Source organism: Ambystoma mexicanum, chromosome 6q (assembly GCF_040938575.1).
Source record: "Ambystoma mexicanum isolate Mex_15411 chromosome 6q, UKY_AmexF1_1, whole genome shotgun sequence".
NCBI classification, from domain to species: Eukaryota; Metazoa; Chordata; class Amphibia; order Caudata; family Ambystomatidae; genus Ambystoma; species Ambystoma mexicanum.
The window spans coordinates 1,168,720,090-1,168,741,995 of record NC_090937.1 but is presented as its reverse complement, the minus strand read 5'-3'; the positions used below and the strand labels follow the sequence as shown (position 1 = coordinate 1,168,741,995).

Below are 21,906 nucleotides of genomic sequence, written 5' to 3'. Positions count from 1 at the left end.
AGGTAAGGAAGATCAAGACCGAACCCCCCCCCCCCACCCCGAGGCCGATATGTACTGTTGCTAGCTGATATCTGGGGCGAGAAATGGGGCCTGGCAGCAATCTATGCCTCCCCCTCCCCCACACTGGCGAAAGAACTACTCTCTGAACTACAGAGCTTGCTCCTGGAAGAAGAGGCTGATACTTGGGTGATTGGTGTCCATTACTTCATTAAAGTCCCCCCCACAGTCGATAGATCTTATAGGAGATCTGGAACCCGCCCCACCTCCACACCGCTCGCCGAGGCCTTGGGACTCACGGACACATGGCGTTAGCTTCATAACAACGAGGCTGGCTTTTCCTTCTATTCGGGCGTCCACAAATCGTTCTCCAGGATCGATTATGCCTTTATTCCCCGCAACATAAATCACAGGCTTCTCGACGCTGAATTCCTTGCAAAAGGAATTTCAGACCACTCTCCGCTCCTCCTAACCATGAAAAACTCCTGCCGCCACCGAGACCGTAACTGGCGCCTAAACGCATACCATCTCCGCCTCCCTGAAATCGCTGAGGAGCTTGAAAAAAAGACAACTGAATATTTCGAACTCGATGAAGGCTCCGTGGACTGCCCGATCTCGATCTGGGAGGCGTACAAGATGGTCCTCCGGGGGGGGAAGCTATCTCAGCGGTTTCCGCCTATCAACAACGTCAAGTCCAGAAGGTCAGAGAAGCAGAAGCACGAGTCCTGGAGTGTGAACGGCAAGTCCTAGTACACAGCACCCAAGAAGAAAAAGAGGCAATGCTCACGGCGCAAGACGCCCTTAGCAACCTATCTCTAGATAATGCACGAACGGCCCACCAATTAGTTCGAAGCCAAATATATGAACGGGGCGACAAAGCTAACAAGACTCTGGCCTGGTTAGAGAGACGCGAACAAAGCAGGGGCCATGTACGGGCCATTAGATCTCCAGATGGAACACTGCTGACAGAAGACTCCGACATAGTCTACTACAAAAATCTCTACACCCCACCCACTGAGAACCCGCCAGTTGAACCCTCACGCTACCTCGACTGAATCGAGATTCCGATACTCACACAGCACCAATCAGATCTCCCGAATGCTGACATCACTGACACCGAGGTGCAAGAGGCGCTGGCACAGCTCCAGTCCGGGAAAACTCCAGGCCCCAACGGGTTCCCAACGGAAACATGGAAATGCCTCGATGGCACACTATCTACCCACATGCACCGCATGTTCCTACGCAGCAGAGAGCTAGGAGCACTCCCCCCAGAACTCAGGAAGGCATGCATTGTAGTCATACATAAGCCTGTAAAACTCCCAGAGGAATGTGCCTCCTACCGCCCAATATCCCTGATCAACAGCGAGGCCAAGGTCCTCGCCAGAACACTTGCCAATAGACTACTGCAGGTGATTGAGACCCTCGTCCACCCGGACCAATGTGGATTCATGCCCAATAAATCAACTCGAATGAACTTACGTAGAGTCCAACTGGCGCTGAGCAAAGCGAAAGAAATACCAGCCCCACTCGCCCTCCTGGCGGTGGACTTTGAAAAGGCGTTTGACTCTGTGGGGTGGGAAGCTCTGTGGGCGATCATGGCTAGGAGGAACCTGGGCAGACATTTATATCATGGGTAAAACCTCTTTATGCAGCCCCGGAAGCCACGGTGAGGGTGAATGGCAGGTCTTCCAAATCATTTCCCTTGGGTAGGGGCACGAGGCAGGGGCGCCCGCTATCCCCACTCCTCTTCCTCCTGGCCATTGAACTGCTAGCAATTGAGCTTAGAGCCAATACCAACTGGACCGGTTTCGTTTGGCCGGAAGGGGAAGAGGACCGCCTTTCGCTCTATGCGGATGACCTTCTCATATACCTCAGTAACCCGTGAATCTCATGCCCGGCTGTCTCCCTCATTCTCAGGGAATATCAGAATTTTGCGGGCCTAAAGGTTAATGATGCCAAAACCATCTTCTTCCCGATTCGGGGGGGGGGGGGGGAGAGTCTGCGATCCCGGAGACCTGCCCATACCATGTCTCTATTAAGGAATTTAAATACCTGAGTATAAGGCTTGACCCGACACTCGAGGAGTATTCCCGACTTAATCTACAACCAGTAATTGAGCGGTTCACCAGAGACACCCACCATTGGCAATCACTTCCCCTATCGCTAATGGGTAGACCCGCGCTATTCAAAATGATGATCCTCCCCAGGCTGTTGTATGTTCTTCAGAACGCCCCATTCCTCATCCCCCAAGAAACCTTTGCATTCATTGACAAGTACCTACGCACACTGCTATGGGGCGGGAAACAATCCCGGATCGCCCTTGACACGCTCCAGAGATCAGTATGGGAGGGAGGCATCGGTTTACCCTGCATACGCACCTATTACCTTGCGACACAGATAGGAGTGGTAAACGACTGGATGCACGCAGACCCCATATTGCCACACATCTGTATCGAACTGGAGATCATGGCCACGTTAACACCGCTGCAAATCCTGTACGCCACCCATGCCCAACTCCCGACGCTGCCCAAAATGACCCACCATATACGTCGCGCCTGGCGAGACGCACACAAACTAATCGGCTGGAAAGGACAGCCAACGCTATCACAACCCATATGGCACAATGCGCTCCTCCCGGAAATAATGAGAATGGGCTCCTTTGGTCACTGGCATGCAAAAGGAATACACACACTAGCACAGGTGATACAAGGGGGTCGCCTCCTGGGCTTAGAGACCATCCGAGAACAATTCGACCTGGCACCCATTGACCGGTTTCGGCACGCGAAACTAGCCCACGCTATCCGCACCCAATTCCCAGATACGACAATCATACCCCCCTGCTTACCCATCGAGACCAATATCCTCCCGCAACGCATCTCCTCTAAGGTCACCTCCACTCTTTACCAGGCCCTTAACTCCTTCGGAGCTAGACGGGCTCAAAGCAAAGTGGGAAAGGGACATAGGTCACCTTGAACCTGAAGATTGGGTTGAGGCATTAATGTCTCCTAGAGAAATTGGTATAGAATCCAAGCTTAGGCTAAAACAGTTGAGAATCCTCCATCGCTCATAGCACTCGCGTGCTGTAATGGCCAGATGGGGTGGACTAGAAGACGGGACATGCGTTCGATGCAAAATTGAACCTGCCACCTTCTACCATATGATATGGGACTGTCGGATGTTACAGGCCTTCTGGGAGGACTGTATTAGTACAATCTCTGCCGCTCTGGCGACACCAGTCCCCAGGGATCCCAAAATGGTAGTCTTAGGCATCTGGGGTGAAGTAGACCTGTCAAAATATGAGAAAATGTTTCTGGCAATTGCGTTGGGGGCAGGCAAAAGACTTATTGCAGCTAATTGGGGATCTGCCGACCCACTGTGCCTGAACCGCTGGAGAAACGAGCTAGACAGGTGCGCAGCTTCAGAGCGCCGGATTTATAATGCACGGGGCTGCCCCCGTAAATTTGAAAGAATATGGGGTAAATGGCTAGATGCTCACTGCGATCCGCTGGTGGGGATAGATCAATATCACTGTTAGCATTGGTTACCTGCCTTGTTTTGTTATTGTCTTACGGTCCTCGGCCTTATGGGCCTCTTCTAACTGTTATTAATGCTATGCTGTCTTTATCCTATGTATGCCGATGATCCATGTTTGTTTTTCTATGTTGTGTTGTTCAAACTCAATAAACAGAGTTATAAAAAAAAAAAAAAGTCCACAGGGCGGTGATGCGCTGCCACGTCCGTGGAGTGCACATGCGCTCCAGATGCCACTGGCCGCCTGTGAGAACCACTGGGGCAACCTCTCCACTGGGTTCCGCAGCAGCACTGCACGGGCTCTTCTCGGTATCGTCTGGGCCGTTGTACCAGCCAACCAGGGAAGCTTCTCCTCAAGGTGCGCATCGAGCCCTCCTCCTCAGTCCTTCCGTTCCTATGTTCGGCAAGCCCGCACGGCCGCCATCTTTGATTCCGAGCGCCGCTATCCGCCGCCGGCACAATTTCCGCAGTAGCTGCTCTAATATTTGATGAATTTTGAGCGGAGTGCCATCATCCGGTGCAGCTAGCGTTCCCACCGACTCTGGTCCATCTTTGGTAGCGAATGTTCAGGATTAAGGTGCCATACACCCAAGGATCATTTCGGATCGTCAGGAGATGGTCAGAAGCGTGTCTTACGCCATGGCCGCCTAGCCACGCCCCCAATCTAGAGCATCACTTAAGTTGGACCAGAACTCCAGGAAGATCCTTCAGACTTCCATAAAGCAGGACTGACCACAGTTCGGGCCCGGGATGCGCACCGAGCAGTGGTATTCAAATCCATAGGAAAGGATAATATACCAATCTTCAATTTATCTTCACATATATCAACCACTTCCGAACTAGACCTCTTAGCCAATGGACTTTTTTGGGTCCCTGGAACGAAAGCTGATCCCTTCCAGTGCAAAAGGGAATTAGATTGTTTCTTTCGCAATATCAGACTGAAACATTTCTTCTAAGCCAATCAGAATACAGAAAGAGCAGTGTCTACTAACGAGTCAGAGGAAGTGAAGAATATCGCAGGTTTGAACATGAAATCTCATTTCAGCCATCCACCCAACACATGCCCACCCGAGGTTTTGGCTTTCGAAAACATTGTTATTAAGCAGATGCATGAAGCCATGAAGAAAAAGAACTACCACTGAGATAACTTGAGTAAGGCAGAAAGATATAGTCTAGACTCTAAACACGTATGTGATAACCTTGGAATAACCATCAACCAAATATGAACAAGAATGCTTGAGACTTTTGGCAGATGTAGGTTACTACAAAAAATTAGATCAGGACCCCACATGCAGACTGCAGGAGGCGATTACAAGCCTCATGAAGCATGCCATGCATGAGGAATGGCCAAGTAAGGAAGAGGGTGCTTTTCTCTGCAAGAGTCATCCCAAGAAAGGGGCATTTTATAACCCCAAGGTACATAAACACAGAAAATCCACCAAGCATACAGATTGTGTCTGCCATAGATTCTCTCTTGGAGCCCCCGTCCATCAATACAGATTTTTTTCTAAAACCTTATGTGCTGCAAATGGCAACATACGTTAAAGATACCACTGATATGATTACTATCATAGAAGACATTAGAATAAACCAAACATCATGGTGACGATGGATGTAGAATCACTCTATACATTGATTCCCCAAATGGAATGTCTGGACATAATAGGCACTTGCGTAGACCGGCGTATCATGTCACAGATGTTTTCCTGATTTGGAGAAGTTCTAGCACTTCCTTGCTGGAATTTTTTGAATAGGTGCACACTTGTGATCCACACATCAGATTCACCATCGAGAGAATTTTTTGGATCTTATGATCCGAGTGCCTTCTTCCAGATGTTCTGGGACAGTCCATATAGCCCTAGAGAGTGAGTGCCCCCTTGTTTGTTCAAGTAGTACATGGCCGTGTTACTGTCCGTGAGGACTAGAACTGTCTTACCTTGGAGGTGTGTCTGGAAAGCCTTCAGGGCCTTGAACACTGCTAGCAGTTCTAACAGGTTGATGTGGTTGGAGGCTACTGCTGGAGACCACATGCTGTGCACTGTTTGTTGAAGCATGAGAGCCTTCCACCCAGGCAGAGATGCATCTGTGGTGAGAGTGGCTTCTACTGCGGGTGTGGTGACGTTTTTCCCCTGCAGAAGGTTTTACCTTGACCACCAGTGCAGAGACTGAACGAGGGGTGCCGAGACAACCACTAAATCGTCCTACTGGCCGCTGGGCTGATACCATTGGCTCGAGAGCCACTCTTGCATGCGGCGCATGCGCACATGAGAGTGAGGAACTAGGAAGACACAGGAAGCCATCATCCCCATCAGTCACATGGCTTTGCATACGGTCACCTGGTGACTGGCTACATAGTGAGGGATCTGGAACAACAGGTTTTGGACCCTCTCGGAGGGGAAGACAAGCCTGTCTTCTGTCCAAATTAGAGCACCCAGAAACTGTTTGACCTGGCTGGGGGTTAGACTCGATTTCTTTTCATTGATCTAGAATCCTAGGTTGAAGAGGAGATCTACCGTCTTCTGGTATTTGTCTGGCATGTTCCGTAAGAATCACTTGTTATGAGCCAGTCGTCGAGGTAGGCATAGACTGGGATGAACTGCCTGCGCAGGTGAGCCGCCAGTACCTTTGTGAACACCCTTGGGGCTGAGGCAATGCCGAAGGGGAGAACCTTGAACTGATGGTGGGTGTCCCCTATCATGAACCCAAGGTACTTTCTGTGCACTGGCAACATTGAAATATGAAAGTATGCATCTTTCATGTCTAATGTGGCCATGTAATCCCCCTGCTGCAGCAGTGAGATTACCTCCTAAAGTATTGTCATCCAGAACTTTTGAGGTTTGACATACTTGTTTGCAGGTCTAAAACAGGGCGCGTACAAGGAAGTACACCGAACAAATACCCTTGTTTACCTGGAGAAGGGGACGACTTTGATGGCACCCTTTTCCAGCAGACCCTGAAATTGTTCCAGCAGGATGCACAGTTATTCTGGCGACATGCGTCTGCTTCTTGGTGGGTGGTAGCGAGGTGGTCGGAGAAACTAGATACTATACCCATGGGCAACAGTCTTTAGTACCCACTGATGTGAAGTGATCCCCCTCCTGAGCGTGGATAAATTAAGACCGGCGACCCCCGACAGGGGAATCGTGGGAAGGGACCTGTACGGCGAGCCACTTAGAGGTGGAGGTCGGGGAGCCTCTGGGAGCAGAGTTTCTACCCCCGCCCTTGCCCCTACGAGAGCCTCTTTGCTGGTACTGGAAGTTGCCAGAGGAGCCCTGACCAAAGGACCAGGGGTTACACCACCCCCCTGAGCCGTACTGACCTTAGGCCGAGCTGGAAACGACTGGCCACAACAGGGCAGGCGGGCTTTCGGGCCGCCACGCTGGTGAAAAGGTTTAGCCGGAATCGGGCTAAATGACTTTGTAGTCTCATGATCCTTTTTTGTCAGTTTCCAGGGCATAGTCAACCGCCTTTCCAAACAGGTAGGATTCCTCCACAGGCATGTTAAAGAGGCTAGTGTCTCGGGTTTGAACCCAGAGTTCTTTAACCAGGCATTCCTCTTGAGTAGGGTTCGTTGGACAAGGGTGCATCCACCGGTTTTAGCTGAGTCCAGAGTGTTTTTCAGGATATGATATTCTGGGTCACTTGTCTGCCTTCTGCCACGACCGTCGGCAGGCGTGATCAGGTAGGCTCTGGAACTTCCTAAAGACCATCCTGTACTAGGCCCCACTGAACATCACTAACTCGCAAGGAGCATGGTGTTGGCAATCCTTGTGGAGTAGGCTGCAGAGGCCCTGTTATAAGTAAGGAGATGCCACGTCTCACCATCCGGTGTCTCACTCCCAGAAGACCCGTCACCCAGTTGATTCTCCTGCACTGGTCCACCCCAAGGAACTGTATCCAAAAGCAATGGCGGTGTCCTGACCACCTGGATGACAGTTGCCCAGGGACTAGTGGGTGAAACACCTTCTGGATTCTCACAGAAAGCAGCAAAAAACATATTTCCTAACAAGGATGACAGAAGCACTCATCCACCAGAAAAATGGTTACAGTGGGGGTGGGCTTCACTAGAAGTGACATCAGCTGCTTAATGTCTTGTTTAGTGTGGCTCTACAGCAAGAATCTATTTGAGGCAGAAATTATTAATAAAAGCAAACAACTATTACAAAAAAAGACAATTCATAGTATTCATATTTGCAAAACAATGCTTTATGGCAATGCCATTGAGCTAAATGGCAACTCTAAATCGCTGCGCTATAAAGCACATCAGTCCTGAAAAGAAACTAAGGTTCTAAAAGGTTTAAACCAAACTTACCTAGATATTTCCTGCATGAAGAAGAGTGGGCACAGAAAGCAGCAAAAAATATTTTCAATAAAAACGTACATGGTGGCCAGTTGAAAATTACTTTCTAGTATTGCAAACACACAGGTGAATATAAAGACAGACATTTCATCAGGGCAGCTAAAATGTAACCACAAGCACAAAACCATAAGAACAACTGATGCAATTCTTAACATAAAAAGATAAAAGTACCAAGTGTGTGTTTGATTTTTTTTCCTTGTGAAATAATCCTATTTGTTCGATGAGTACTGGAGTCAGAAGCTAGCCGTAAAGTACTAGAACCATCTAGTACAACTAAGCAAAACAATCTAGATAGTGTGTCACAAAAAGTTAAAAAAGAAGGAGGCATGTGAAGAAAATGGTTCAATAGGATTCTATGCCGTTTATATGCCTACCGTCCCAAAAAGCACTGCCAAAGTGGTCTATTCTGTGTAGCCAAATCAGAATCTTTAGAGCCAAATAACTTGGCCAGTAAGCGCACAACAGCTAACCGTTCTTCTCCATCGTTGCTCTGTAAACAAAAGAAATAAAATAAAGTTATTACTCCCGATCAAAGTAAACATGCAAGCTAGTGATGGTTTCAAAAAGGACTTGCATCTAAACATGTTTTGCAGCATTGGAGATATTAAAATACTTTAAGGTAAAAGTTTTGGGGTAACAATTTTGCTTGGGCATTTGATCTCACAAATACAGTACCCAACACAGCAAATATTTAAACAATTTCAATCAAAGCAAACATTTTACAATTATTGATACAAGAGATTGGAAAAATATATTCTCAAATTAAGAAATTGTTGGCAGAATTTGTCAAAGATGTCAAAGCATTTAAAGTGATGCTTTTATAATACACGGGCAAGCAGTAACCCAGACAACCATGTGTGACAAATAAGATGTAATAGTAACTTATTTCCGAAGAATTATGGGTACATGAGAACTAAAGTGGTGGTAAGGAATGGGTATGGTCTTACAAAAGAACCGGATATGGGGGATTCTCCTTAAGCCACGTCAATCTCCTGAAATCACCTACATTGATAGCGCAGGGCGAATGGGTGGGGTTGGTGCAATTTCACTATCGGCAGTACACCCCAGAATGGTATGCAGACCGTGGGCCAAAATATCAGCCCAACAACTGTTAACTCCCCACCTGCCCCCTGTTGCTGCAAGGATCAAATTCAAATCGGTCTGAATCATATATAAGGCTGTCTGGGGCCAGGGACCACGCCATCTACAGCTGGCTCTCACTAAATACTCTCCCTCTAGGTCTTTACATTCCTCCGGCACCATCTCTGTGTGTTAATGTTAGAAAAGATTGTATGTAGTAACCCTGTGGGAGACTACACCAGCCTTGTCCTCTTGGCAATAGGGAACCAAACCTTTGGTAAAGGCCTGTACTACACAAGTTGGTAGAGTAACTGAGCCGCCAGGCTCATCTCAAGAGGAGTCACTGTGAGCTGTAGAGGTGCAACAGAGATTCACAGTGACAAATAACGGTTTAGGACGTTTTTACCGCATGAAAAAGTTTGCATGGTCAAAACGTCCTAAAAAATGCTACCACCAAAGGTTCTAATACACCAAAAGTTCAAACCTTTGGTGGTAGCATTATAGGTAAGTATATTATAGGTAAGTATAAAAAATAAAAAAAAGACTGCAGGGGCTGCAGGGGTGTCCCCCGCAACACCCCGCTCACTATACCACACAGTACAGTGAGCAGGGGTTGCGGGGGACACCCCTGCAGCACCCGTGTGTTCGCATAAGAAAGGTGTGAACTTTTGGTAGTTCGCACCTTTCTCATGGGAACAATTTGCCCGTGGTAATTTCAACCGTGGGCAAATCACTCGGATTCACAAATAACAGTTATACTCCAGGGTTCTTATTAAAATGATTTATTAATTTAACAGACTTTAGAGATGGCAAGATGCAACAATTCAATACAATTCAAAAATACACTCCTTCAGTTTCAATTAAGTAAGTAAATACCCTTTCTGGATGAGACAGACACTTCATACACCCTCAGGTGACTTCAATAGCTAGGACACTGTGGGCATGGATATACAATTTGATAAGTCATGCAATACTGGAGTTATGGAAAAAGGAAAAGGTTAGGGAAGGAAGCAAAAGGTGAACATGTACTTCTTAACAGGTAAGCACTTTCGCAATCCCCCAATGAAATATAGGTAAACCCTTTCCAAGCAATACAAGTAACCAGTGTATGACTTTTTGGAGGGACAGATAAACAAAAAGTCAAAAGAGTCTTCAGGGAGCCAGGACAGCCAATGTCATTTGAACAAAGTCTAGGAGAGCTGAGGCACTTCTGAAGACGGCACAAAAGTCTTGCACAATGTTATAAAGAGCTTGTAGAAAAGAATCACTGTTGGGCCATAAGCTGTAAGACTTGTGAAAGCAAAGATGCAAGCAGCTCTGCTGAAAAAGCAGCTACTGTAAGTCTCCAACGAGGACAAACCAGCTACAAACCAAAAAAGGTAAGCGCCCATTTAGTTAACACAATAGCTTTGGTTAGAAGAAGAGATTTCAGCTGGCTTCTGTTCCTGTTGCAGTCCTGCAGATCCGGTGTTCCTGGGCCTCAGTCGTGGGGACAAGAGGGAGGACGTCTGGGGACTCCTACACCGCGGTTCGAAGGTTGGCAGCAGCAAAGGGGTCTTTTCAATTCAGCAGCACTTCGCGGTTTCAGCTACCGGTCAATAGCACTACAGCGGATCTCGGACTCTTCATGGGCTCCCCCCCGCTTCTGGAGTGCAGCACTCTGGTGAGGTGGCTCGGGTAGTCGTCCTTCGGGAGGGTCCTTGGGATCTGCCGGGAGTTCTGGTCCGCTTAAAGACTATTCACTCGATTCTGGAGTTTCTGACCCTTGGCACTCGGTTCTAGCAGCAGCGAGGAAGGAACTCCATCAAGGAGAGGGGTTCCATGCAGGTTCGTCTTGAGGTTGATTGGTCCCACCAACCCAAGGAGAGAAGTCATGCTTTCCGGGCTTCTCTAGTCGATTCGAAATTAGGAGCTTCAGCACTGCAGCAGGGCTTCACAGAGCCAACCAACGGTCCAGGTGGGTGCAGCAAGCTTCTGTTCCAGTTTTCTTCTTTGGGTTACTTCCCCCAGTGGTCGACTCTGCTTTCGTCCCAAAAAACGTATGACCTGTGTAACCCACAAACAATTGGTCAGTTTGTCTCAGTTTTGCTAGTCTGCTAATGTAAAAACTCAAGGCACGCCTTGGATCGAGTCTGTGCAGCCTTTCTTCCTCTTTCCCCGGATGTGGAGGAGGGTAAAAGGAAGGCAAAGTTATTTTCTGGGTGATATGAAATTCTGAAACAACTTTGGGGAGGAAGTTAGGCTTCACCTGTAATACCACTTTGTCCTTGTGAAAGACAGTGTGAGGAGGCTTGCAGCATAGACCCTGTAGCTCACTCACCCTTCGCCAGATGTTATAGATCCCACACGGGCACTTGAAAAAGGAGTTGGGTTGGGTGGGGGTGGGTAATCATTAGTTAGCTCCTTAAAAAATGGAATTACCATGGGTATTTTAATGTAGGCGACTTCCTCAGCAGTGCGCTTCAAGATGGACAGTGCTGCTAGGTAGCCTTTTAGAAAGGATAACACCGTTAGTGTATTAAGTGTGAAAGGGTCACCATTCTTATCTCAACACCAGCTGCAGAACTTGTTTCAATGGCAGCAGTATAAGGATTTGGTTTCTGGCCTTCTGGCCGAAAGCAACACCTCCATCAAGTCTCAATCTTTGGATCTCAGCCTTTCAGAAACCATGCGTGAAGGCTGAGAGTCCTGCTATACGGATGGATAACCTGACGCTCCTCTCGCAAAAGAAGATCCTCTCTTTGTGGAAGACTAAATCGGAGGACAGATGGACATGTGCAGAAGGTCCGGGTACCACGTTCTCCTGGCCCAATCCGGGGCAATTAGGATAATGTTTTTCTGAACCTCCTTATAACGTGAGGAATGACGGGGATTGGAGGAAACGTATACAGAAGTGGAAATTCCCAAGTCCACCACAAACACGTCTCCTAGAGCTCCTCTCAGGGGAAATTCCCTTGAGCAGAATAGGTCGCACTTCCTGTTGACGCTGGTCGCAAACAGATCCACTTGAGGGGTTCCCCAAAGGGTGAAGATCTTTTGAAGGACTTCCTGAGCTAGTTCCCACTCGTGGGAGACTGCTCTGCCTGCTAAGAGCATCCGCCGTCGTGTTCTTCTCTCCGGCTAGGCAAATTGCTGAAAGAGATTCCTTCTTGTATAGCCCAGAACCAGAAAAGCATTGCATCTCTGCACAGTGGTAGTGACCCCACACCTCTTTTGTTGAAGTAGTACATGGCCACTGTGTTGTCTGTCATTATCAGGACATCCTTTCCCCATACAGATCGTAGAAAAGCCTTCAGCACTAATCGGACTGCCCTCCGCTCTAAAAGGTTGATGTGTAGTTTGGACTCCGATGGAGACCAACGAGGGCTGATGGTTAAATTGTTGGTATGGGCTCTCCACCCCGTGAATGAGGCGTCCGTCACTACTGTGCTCTCCGGCCATGGTTGCCAAAAGGAACAAGTTACTTACCTGTAACGGTTGTTCTCCAGCATGGGTCTGGCATGGATTCACATACTCATGAATATTACCCGTCGTCAGGCTGGGAATCCTCGGTAAAGAAAAAATCAGTATCAGTTTCGTTTCTGATCGGTCTTTCGTAGTAGTAACCAATCACTGATCTCTGCGTCATACTGACCACAGCCAATGACTGCCATCTCCCTAAGCCCCGCCTCTGGCAGCCATCTTCAGATTTTTACCGCACGTTCAAGTGTTGGGATCCTCGTGCTATTGCTCTCGAGCTTTAGTGCTTTTTTCGCGCTTTTTCTTAGGAACATTTTCTCTTTTTCGGTCAAGAGCCTCAAGCTCCACCGTTTCTTTATCCGATCAACGGGGACCCGTGTCGGATTCTTCTACGCCCCTCAAGGGTGAAGATTCCGTCGAGCCACGCTTTTGGAGGACTCCAGAAGTTTCTCAGGCCCATCTCGATCATGGCCCAGGAGAAGGGAAGCTCGACGCCCGGAAAGCTGTTCAGGGTCTGCCCAGGATGCCAGCTTCAGAATGTCTTTAAGGAGGACGAACGCTCCCTTTGCCTCTACTGTCATGATGCCTACCTCTAAGGAGCCAGGCCGGGCCCAGCAACCCGAGAGGCAGACATCATTTTCCCCAGGGAAGTCTCAGCGGGCCCAAGTCGGGGCCCTTTGGACTCAGTCCTGGCGCCTTAGGCGCCAGGCTCATAGCAGACCCCAGTCCTGGCACCTTAGGCGCCAGGCTCATAGAAGAGGATATGTGTTTAAGTGCTTGGGTGCACACTTACCTGATGCAGACCTTGCTGCTTCATCCAGGCCCTCTTGAGGCCTGAATGGGACTACTTAACCTGTAGGACTACTTCACCACCCGGGTGTGGTCGGGGAAGGATACATACCTGATTGGTGGAAGGATACATACCAGGAACTTCTTCCAAGGCTATTTAAACCCCACCCGAACAGCCACACATGCTTCGCGTTGTTCTGCACCTAGCAGCTGGACGCTCACCGTGTCAGCTCCTGCATCCTGACTTCAGCCACGCCTGCCAGCACCCTGGAACACCTGCAAGGGGAGAAAGGAAGAGAATAGGAGAAGAAAAGCCCTTACCTGCTAAATCTGCATCCCGGAGTCATTTCTCCAACGGCCCTGAAAAGGAAGACATCATTTTAAAGGCATTTCGTTTCGATCGCTGCAGCGCTGCATTTTACTCGCCTTTGCAAGGCGCTTCCATCTTCAGCAGCGATCTTCCGGATTCAGCTACGCCCCGGCGCCTAGAGGAAAAAAGACAAGAACAAAGGTGAGAGGGAGAAAAGGAATAAGGAAAGCTCAGTTTCCTTTTAAGTCTTACCTGTTGGATTATTCCAACTGCATTTCGGGTCCTGCCGCTTCCTGGCATCTCCGGACCCCGGCCCCTATGGGGAAAAAGACATAAGCATTAGCGCTTGCTGCAATTAGACAACGAACATTATTATTAAGCTTGAACTTTTGAACAGAACTTTTACAGCGCCTTACCTGAACAGTCAAGCTTACCTGAACTCCCATCAATCCTCAATCCAGTGAAGTAACTGGGCTTCAACGCGCCCCTGCATCAGAAGCAGGATGGAGAGCTCATCCTTCCAAACCCTAAGGTGAGGCTTCACGGGGAATCGTGGAGGAGGTATCGTGGAGGGTTGGAAGGGAGTGGGAGGCTTGAGCATTGTCCCACAGTTGGTAATACTCCCTTTTCACGCACAGGAGGGTATCTGATACTGATTTTTCTTTACCGAGGATTCCCAGCCTGACGACGGGGAATATTCATGAGCATGCAAATCCATGCCAGACCCCATGCTGGAGAAAGGTTCTACTTTCAAGAGGTTCTTCCGACAGGCCCACCACCAAACCAGCCGTCCTTAGCGGGAGCTGCTAAGGGACCAGGGAGCTCTCCTTGGATCCAACCTATGGAGCCTCTCCTCTTCCTTACCAGGATGTGGAGGTGGATAAAACGCGGGAAGAGTTACCTTCTGGCACAAATGGAATTGCGACGCAACCTTCGAAAGAAAAGAAGGCCGCACCCGTAGGACAACCATTCCTTATGGAAAACAGTAAAGGGTGGCTTGGTGGAAAGTGCCTGCAACTCACTCACTCTGCGTGCGGAAGTAACCGCTACAAATAACCCAGTTTTAAAGGACAGCAGTCGAGACGGACAAGAATGCAAGGTCTCAAACGGAGCTCCCATTACGAACTTTAACACCAAATTCAAATCACATCCAGGCACCTGGAAAGGCGAAGTTGGAAACACATTAGTTAGCCCTTTTAGAAACTGAGAAATCAAAGGGATCTTAAAATAAGAACATTCCTCAGACGAGTGCTTAAATATGGACAGCGCCGCCAGGTAACCCTTAATGGTACCCACTTGTAGGCCCTTGTGGGCTAAAGAAAGCAAAAAAGACAAAACCAAAGGAATGGAACATTGGAAAGGATCAACATTCTGTACCCTGCACCAGTCACAGAACTTTCACAGAACGTTGCGGGCCTTCTGGCTGAAAGCAACACCTCCATCGCGTCTTCGGGGAGGTCGCGATCCTTTTACCTCAACCTTTCAGATACCAAGCATGAAGGCTGAGAGACGACCTCTGGATGGAGAACCCTACCCCCCCTCACATGAGAGCAGATTGTTTTGGTAAGGAAGACGGCGTGGAGGGAAGATGGACATGTCTAGAAGGTCCAGGTACCACGCTCTCCTGGCCCATGCCACAGCAATGAGAATCATTCGGGAACCGAACCTCCATAACCTCTCCAACACTTCACTTCTCCTCTCCTCTTGCGGAATAACGGGGCCTGGAGGAAACACGTACAGCAGTGGGAAGGACCACTCCACTACATACGCGTCCCCTAAGGCTCCTCTTGGAGGAAATTCCTGCAAGCAGAATCTTTCGCACTTCCGGTTGGCACTGGTGGCGAAGAGATCCACTTGTGGGGTTCCCCAAAGGGCGAAAATCTCAACAGAACTTCCTGAGCAAGCTCCCACTAGTGAGAGACTGCTCTGCTTGCTCAGAGCGTCCGTCGCCGCATTTTCGTCTCCAGCCAGATGAACTGCCGAGATCAAAATTTCCTGCTGGATGGCCCAGAACCAGAGCTGCATCGCCTCCCTGCACAACGGGAGTGACACTGCCCCCCTTTTTTGTTGAGGTAGTGCATGGCCACCGTATTGTCCGTCATAATCAAGACATTCTTCCCCCACACAGACAGCAGAAAAGCCTTCAGGGCTAGCCTGACAGCCCGCAGCTCTAACAGATTGATGTGGAGTCTGGACTCACGGAGACCAACGGCTGTTGGCTGTCAACTTGTTGGCATGAGCTCCCGAACCCGTGAGGGATGCGTCCATCACGATCGTCGCCTCCGGCCAAGGTTGCCAAAATGGTGCTCCCTTCATCAGATTGCCTTCGACGGCCCACCACAGAAGATCCTGTACGACCGAGGGCGGAATCTTAACGGGATTCGACATTCTGCACGGGAACTGCGACCACTGCATCTTGAGAGCCCACTGCAGAGATCTCATCCGCAGCCTGGCCTCTGGCAACAGGAAAATGCAGGATGCCATGAGGCCGACCAACCTCAAGAACTCCAACGCCGGGAGACTCTGGGCACATTGAAATTTGTCAACCATCTGCAGATTGTGATGAGCCCTCAACTGGGGAGGCAAACACTGCTCCAGGGATGTGTCGAGCACTGCTCCAATGTATTGGAGCCGTTGGGTAGGTGTCACATGAGACTAGTAGTTGAGGGAGAAGCCCAGATTGTGAAGGGAGTGGCAGGTGACGGACAGATCTAGGGCTTGCTCGGGAGAGCGCGCCCTGATCAACCCATCGTCCAGGTAGGGGTAGACGTGAATCCCACCTTTCCTGAGATACGCTGCTGCTACCACCACCATGGTGAAGACCCTTGGGGCAGAGGTCAATCCGAACAGCAAGACCCGAAACTGAAAATGCGAGTCGCCAACTGCGAACCTCAGGTACTTCCTGTGCTTGGGATGAATTGGCACATGAAAGTAAGCATCCTTTAGGTCGAGAGACACCAACCAATCCTGAAGTTGAAGGGATAGGAGGACTTGAGAAAGAGTTACCATCTTGAACTTGTCCTTCCTGAAGAGCTTGTTCAGCCAACGCAAGTCCATGATGGGTCTCAATCCCCCGTCTTTTTTCGGGATCAAAAAATAAGGGGAATACCATCCCTTGTTCCTCTCCGCTACAGGCACCAGTTCTATGGCGCCTTTCTACAGCAAGTATAGGATTTCCTGCACAAGGAGCAGATCTGGACGCTTCAAAGAGCTTCCACGGTGGATTGTCGTGAGGCCTCTGCTGGAAGGGAAGACAGTAGCCATTGGTTATGATCTCCAGAACCCACACATCTGAAGTAATGGCTCGCCATTCTCCAAGATGCTTATCAAATCTGCCCCCAACCCACGAAACATGGGACATGGCCTCATGACTGAGCGGACACGGCTGCGGCAGTGCCTGAGGGCAAAGAGGCAACTGCCTGAGTGGCTTTGGCACCTCGAGTACCTTGCTTTCCACCTCTGGTACTCCTACGGTGGCCCCTTTGACTGGCAGCTTCTCTCGATCTACCAAAGGTAGAGTAGTACCGAAAAGGAACCTCCCCTCCATTGCTGTACCCCTAGGACAGCTTTGGAGGTCGGCAACCTCAAGGCTCTCGTCAGCCTTGCTGCCAAACAGATGGACACCATCAAAGGGCACATTGAGAAGTCGGGATTGCACATCAGGAGCAAACCCAGACTTCCGCAACCACGCAAACCTGCATATCACGGTGCTCGCAGCCATGGACCGGCTGACAGTCTGCCATGTCCAAACCTGACTGAACAGATACACACATGGGATCCTTGCCATCTTGCACGAGGGCTAGAAAACCATCCAGTTCTTCCCCTTCGGGAATATGCTCAGCCGCCAAAGATGCACAATTCCACAGAGTGTGAGTGAATCTCGCCAAGGCACAAACGGAGTTGGCTGCCTTCAAAGACATACCCCCAGATGAAAATACCTTCTTCGCCCAACCATCAAAGCATGCATCGTCCCCACCAGGAGGGATGGTAGGGTACGCAGCCTGCTTCGCGGGGGCTGTAGTTGCCTGCACCACCAAACTCTCCAGAGTAGGGTACGTCGACAAGTAGCAGGGGTCACTACAGGCGGGGCGGCATTTTTTCAGAAGCGACTTATTCACTGCTGGGAGACTCTCTGGAGAAGTCCAAGCCGCTGCCACTCTTCTTTGCAAAGTCATATGAAATGGCCACACCGGGTCAGTGGGTGGACCTTGGTCCAGGATGTCCGCCAGGTCATCCTGATCAAAATCAACAGGTGGAGCAGACCACCCAAAGTATTCAGTCACCCTTGACATTAGACGCCTATAGGAGGATTCAGCATGCGTCCCAGGCTTAGGCCTGCCAAACTCCACCTCCGGAGAGGTATCAAGACCACATGGCGTCATGCAAGGACTGACGGAGTTCCTCCATCGGACTGTGCCCAGACAAAAGGTCATCAGGGACATCAGGGGGCACAACCATCTCATCAGACCCTTCCTCCACCTCCGAAATATAATCCAAAGGCTGGAACAAATCCAATCTGGGAGGAGGAACAGAGTAGGGCTCAAAAACAGGCCTCACAGACTTACTGAGAGCCTTCCTCAGAGATTCCACAGCCCTCCCGGGCACCTCCGGCAAATCCTCCACAAACTGGGTTGAGGGCGACGAGGGAATTGGAATCGACAACTTCTTCGAGGCCGGATCCCCGAGAGTGTCCCTCGAGGGACACGGCGCCGATGGCGTCAACGCCTTCCTCGAAGGCTTCACAGGTTCCGACGGTCTTGATGGTGTTGAGGACCGGGACCTGGATCTGGCACGGCTACGGCGACAGCGACCTTCCTTGTCCGATCAGGACCTCGACGGCCGCCCCAGCCCAAAGGCGTGCGAGTGGTGGATCGAGCCCGTTCCCTGCTGGCTTCTTTCGAAGGCGCGGCTGGAACTGTGCCTTGCGATTCGAAAAAAGCCTTCATCTGCTGGCAGAATGCATCCCATTCTGCCCGCAACAGACTTGGTGGGACAAGTCAACCGTCTGGCAGAGTCCTCCGACGAGGACGGGGAAGGCTCCGGTGACGGCGCTTCCTAGATTGCCTAAGAGGCAGAGGAATGGCGGGAACCACTCCGAGACCCCCTGGATTTTCGCTGACAGAGTTGCCCCCCACCCCCACCCCCCCACCGAGTCAATGGTCGAAAGCCCAGCGGACTTCGATTTATGGGGCTTAGAAACCCTACCTTTAATTTCTTCTTATGTTCCCGCAAGGCCTTAGACGTCAGGGACTGGCAATCATCGTAGTAGTCGGTGGCGTGGCTTTTGCCGAGACATCAGAAGCAGATGTTGTGTGGGTCTGTGATGGACATTTTCAAACCGCAGTCCCAACATTTTGTAAAGCTCAACTACGGGGTAGAATAAGACATCGATATCGAAGATAAGAATATAGCGCACCAAGATTCCAAAGCAAACAAGTTTGCAGAAAAAACGGAACTGAGGCTATGGGTGCCGTACATCCTATATATAACATCCAGTGACGTCGTCCGTCTAGGAACAACGTATCAACGTCATCGACGCAGGACACCCTTTGCCGAAAATGTTCCAAAGCAGCACAGCTGTGGGCATTACCTGTCATAAATGTGGAATACGTCGGAGGACACAATCCCCTCGAAAATATGTATTTATGTAGTAAATTGTAGAATTGTAGGTGAAATGTTTTCCATGGAAATGGCAAAAGATTGCCAGCATCGCACTGCCTTGGGATTTGTATCAGCATTTGTCTTTTAAAATATGGAGTCTGCCTATCTAATTTTCCCGATGATGACATGCATAAAAATAGGTGTTTTGCTCCATAACTTATTTTGCAAAAGTAACTTGGGTGAAACAAAAGGTACATCATAAAACACCGCCCCTAAAACTGAGTCACTTCCTTCAGTCCAATCTGCTTACAGGGAGGAGGTGACATTACAGCCTTACCTATCCGATTCAGAGGTATGTCCAGCTTAGTTCGGCCCACATTGTAAAAATACTCGGTCATCCGGCCTATAAAAAGGTGCAGACATGCAAAGACAATACCACACAGATTCCAGAAAGACAGACATTCAAGAAAATGCAGTATCCTTAAATCAACATCCAGAGATCCAAATATTCCACATTCACCCTGCAAGATTCCAGAAGCCAGGCCAGAGCTAGTTGACCCTATTCAGGCAGAACCAATGATCCAGAATTAAAACCTTACTAAAATCCCAATAATTCAGGGAGAAAGGGGGAAAGGGGGAAAGGCTGTGGACCCCTTTTTGGGATTATCCAGTGACCCGATCTTGCTTTGCTGCCCAGGAACCCGGTTCGCTGTCCAAGCTACCCCATTCAAGTGCTTGTTGTAAGTATTTCCCTTCCCTCAGTAACCAAAAACTGCATCCCTTGCTTGTTACCTTGCATTATGTCCAATCCCATAGAAATCCTATAACTGCCCTATCAAAATCCTTAAAATTGTCCGAATCCTCTTTGTACACTGTTCTTAGGAAAATCCGTAGTAATCTCCGTGTGTTAGCGCTGTTCTTTCCCAAACATTTCAGTCTGTTGTATAAAGTCCTTAGCAATATTTGGAATAAATGTATTAAATTCCCATCTAAAGAGACACGGCGTGAAGGGATTACACTTGCAAAGTAATCTGTCGCGGGCGACATTCCTCTTTTATAGCCACTAAAATATAGTACCAGTAAAACTTGCCATTTTCCTTTTCAAACCGATTTTCCCTGTGCAAATGCCTTCATTTTAAAAACCGATTTCTCCTTTCCCTTTAAGAATCCCATACTGTCACCCTTTCACTTTCATATCATACCTGTGAGGTGCCTTTGTACTATAGCATCAAAACCGAATTCCGATTTTGTCTGTTTAGCCCAAATTCCAAGCCATTTTGTCATTTTAAACCTGTGAAATGAATCAATTGGAATTTCTCCACGTGCGAATTTGCTGCACTGTGTTTTTCCTTCCAAAGTCGATTTTCTGAACTGTATGCCCATTGTTAGCACATTGCCTTGTAATTTGCTAGTTATCTTACTTCTTTGATACAGCCATACTCATTCTTGCTTTATTCATTTAACCGCACATGTAAAACAAATATTTAGTAATTCCGAGTGCTATTTTCCTCAATTTTAAGGGTTTTCAATCTGATTTTTCCTAGTATACCTGACTCCTTGCTACACCTTTGTACCCACACAAAATTTGGTTAACAGGGGTTTGATGGAGCGTTGCAGGGGGAAATACTAACTGTGGTGCCATCCGAAAATACCCAAAAAGTAATCTTGCTTTTATTCAATTGTGCATTATATACCTCATGTAAGAAGGTCAAACCAAGTGCATTATATCAATGTACAGTGTAATTATCACCACACTGGTGATTCCTGCCCTATATTGACCGTTTGATTTTTATTCCAAATTAAAAAATTATTATTATTTCATTATCACACACCGGCCTGGTCCATTGTGACGCAGGGTGTATGTTAAGAGGGGAGGGGAGGGGGGGGGGGGGTATGGGTTGGCTGCCTTCTCAAAGCTGAATCCAGATTCATAAAAAAAAGTTTAATTGTGCACTGCATCCTTGGCCAGTATCAAGAGTCCTGGTCTGGAGTGTGAGCCCTCTTTAAAATCCTAAATAGCCTTCCATACTCTAGACCAAAAGGGCCTTTCCTCATCAAAACATTCTCCTCCCTCATAAATTGAGGATAAAGTTTTGAAGTAATCTGAACGGGATTGTGGTATATAACTTCTCTCAAACGTAGTAGGAATTATGGATGTCACTATCGGTGCCAAAATAGTCGACAAGGACGTCAGCGGCATAAATTAAACAGTTACAGGCTTAGAGGTTGTCAATGGAATCGACTGATGTCGACGTCTTCGACAGAGTTGTCGAAGCTATTGTCTTGAAGGACAACGAGGAGGTAGACGATCTAGGCGTCAATGGCTAATCCTTCGATGGAGTCGCTGAGGGCGTCGATGACGCAGTGTTTGGCTTAGCCATATGAGTCGATAGTGACGCCTTCTTGTGCGTCACAGAGGCTTTTTCTCTACTCAAGGGTTTTCTCCCAGCGAGGTCGAAAACTCATGGCTTTTGTGTTTGCCAGGTTTTTGTCCTGGAGCATCGCCTCTAGGTGTCTTCGAGAGGGGCACCTTTAACATGCTTTTATGGAATTCCTCCCACTGTGCCAGGAAACTGTTTGGTGGTACATCTGACCCTCTCCAGTGAACTGGAGGAGGAGGTGGAACGCGACATATGGTGCCTTTTCTTACTATGTTTCTAAGAGGATGAATGATGTGATTAACTTCGAGAAGGTGATCGGGAGAATTTATTGTGACGAGGAGACGGAAGTTGCGTTTGGTTGGGGTAATGGACTTTTGGGGCTTACCGCTCTCCAATTT

General features: G+C 48.7%; 1 protein-coding gene across 2 annotated transcripts in view; it reads right to left on the bottom strand.

The window, feature by feature from the left end:
- The window catches only part of PDS5A (PDS5 cohesin associated factor A), a 1,291,333-nt gene that overhangs the window by 1,118,374 nt on the left and 151,053 nt on the right, over positions 1-21,906 (bottom strand). For both annotated transcript variants that reach the window (XM_069631774.1, XM_069631773.1), the window contains exon 9: positions 8,263-8,378. In XM_069631774.1, coding sequence (XP_069487875.1) covers positions 8,263-8,378 — 116 coding nt within the window. The remainder of the gene's footprint in view (positions 1-8,262; positions 8,379-21,906) is intronic.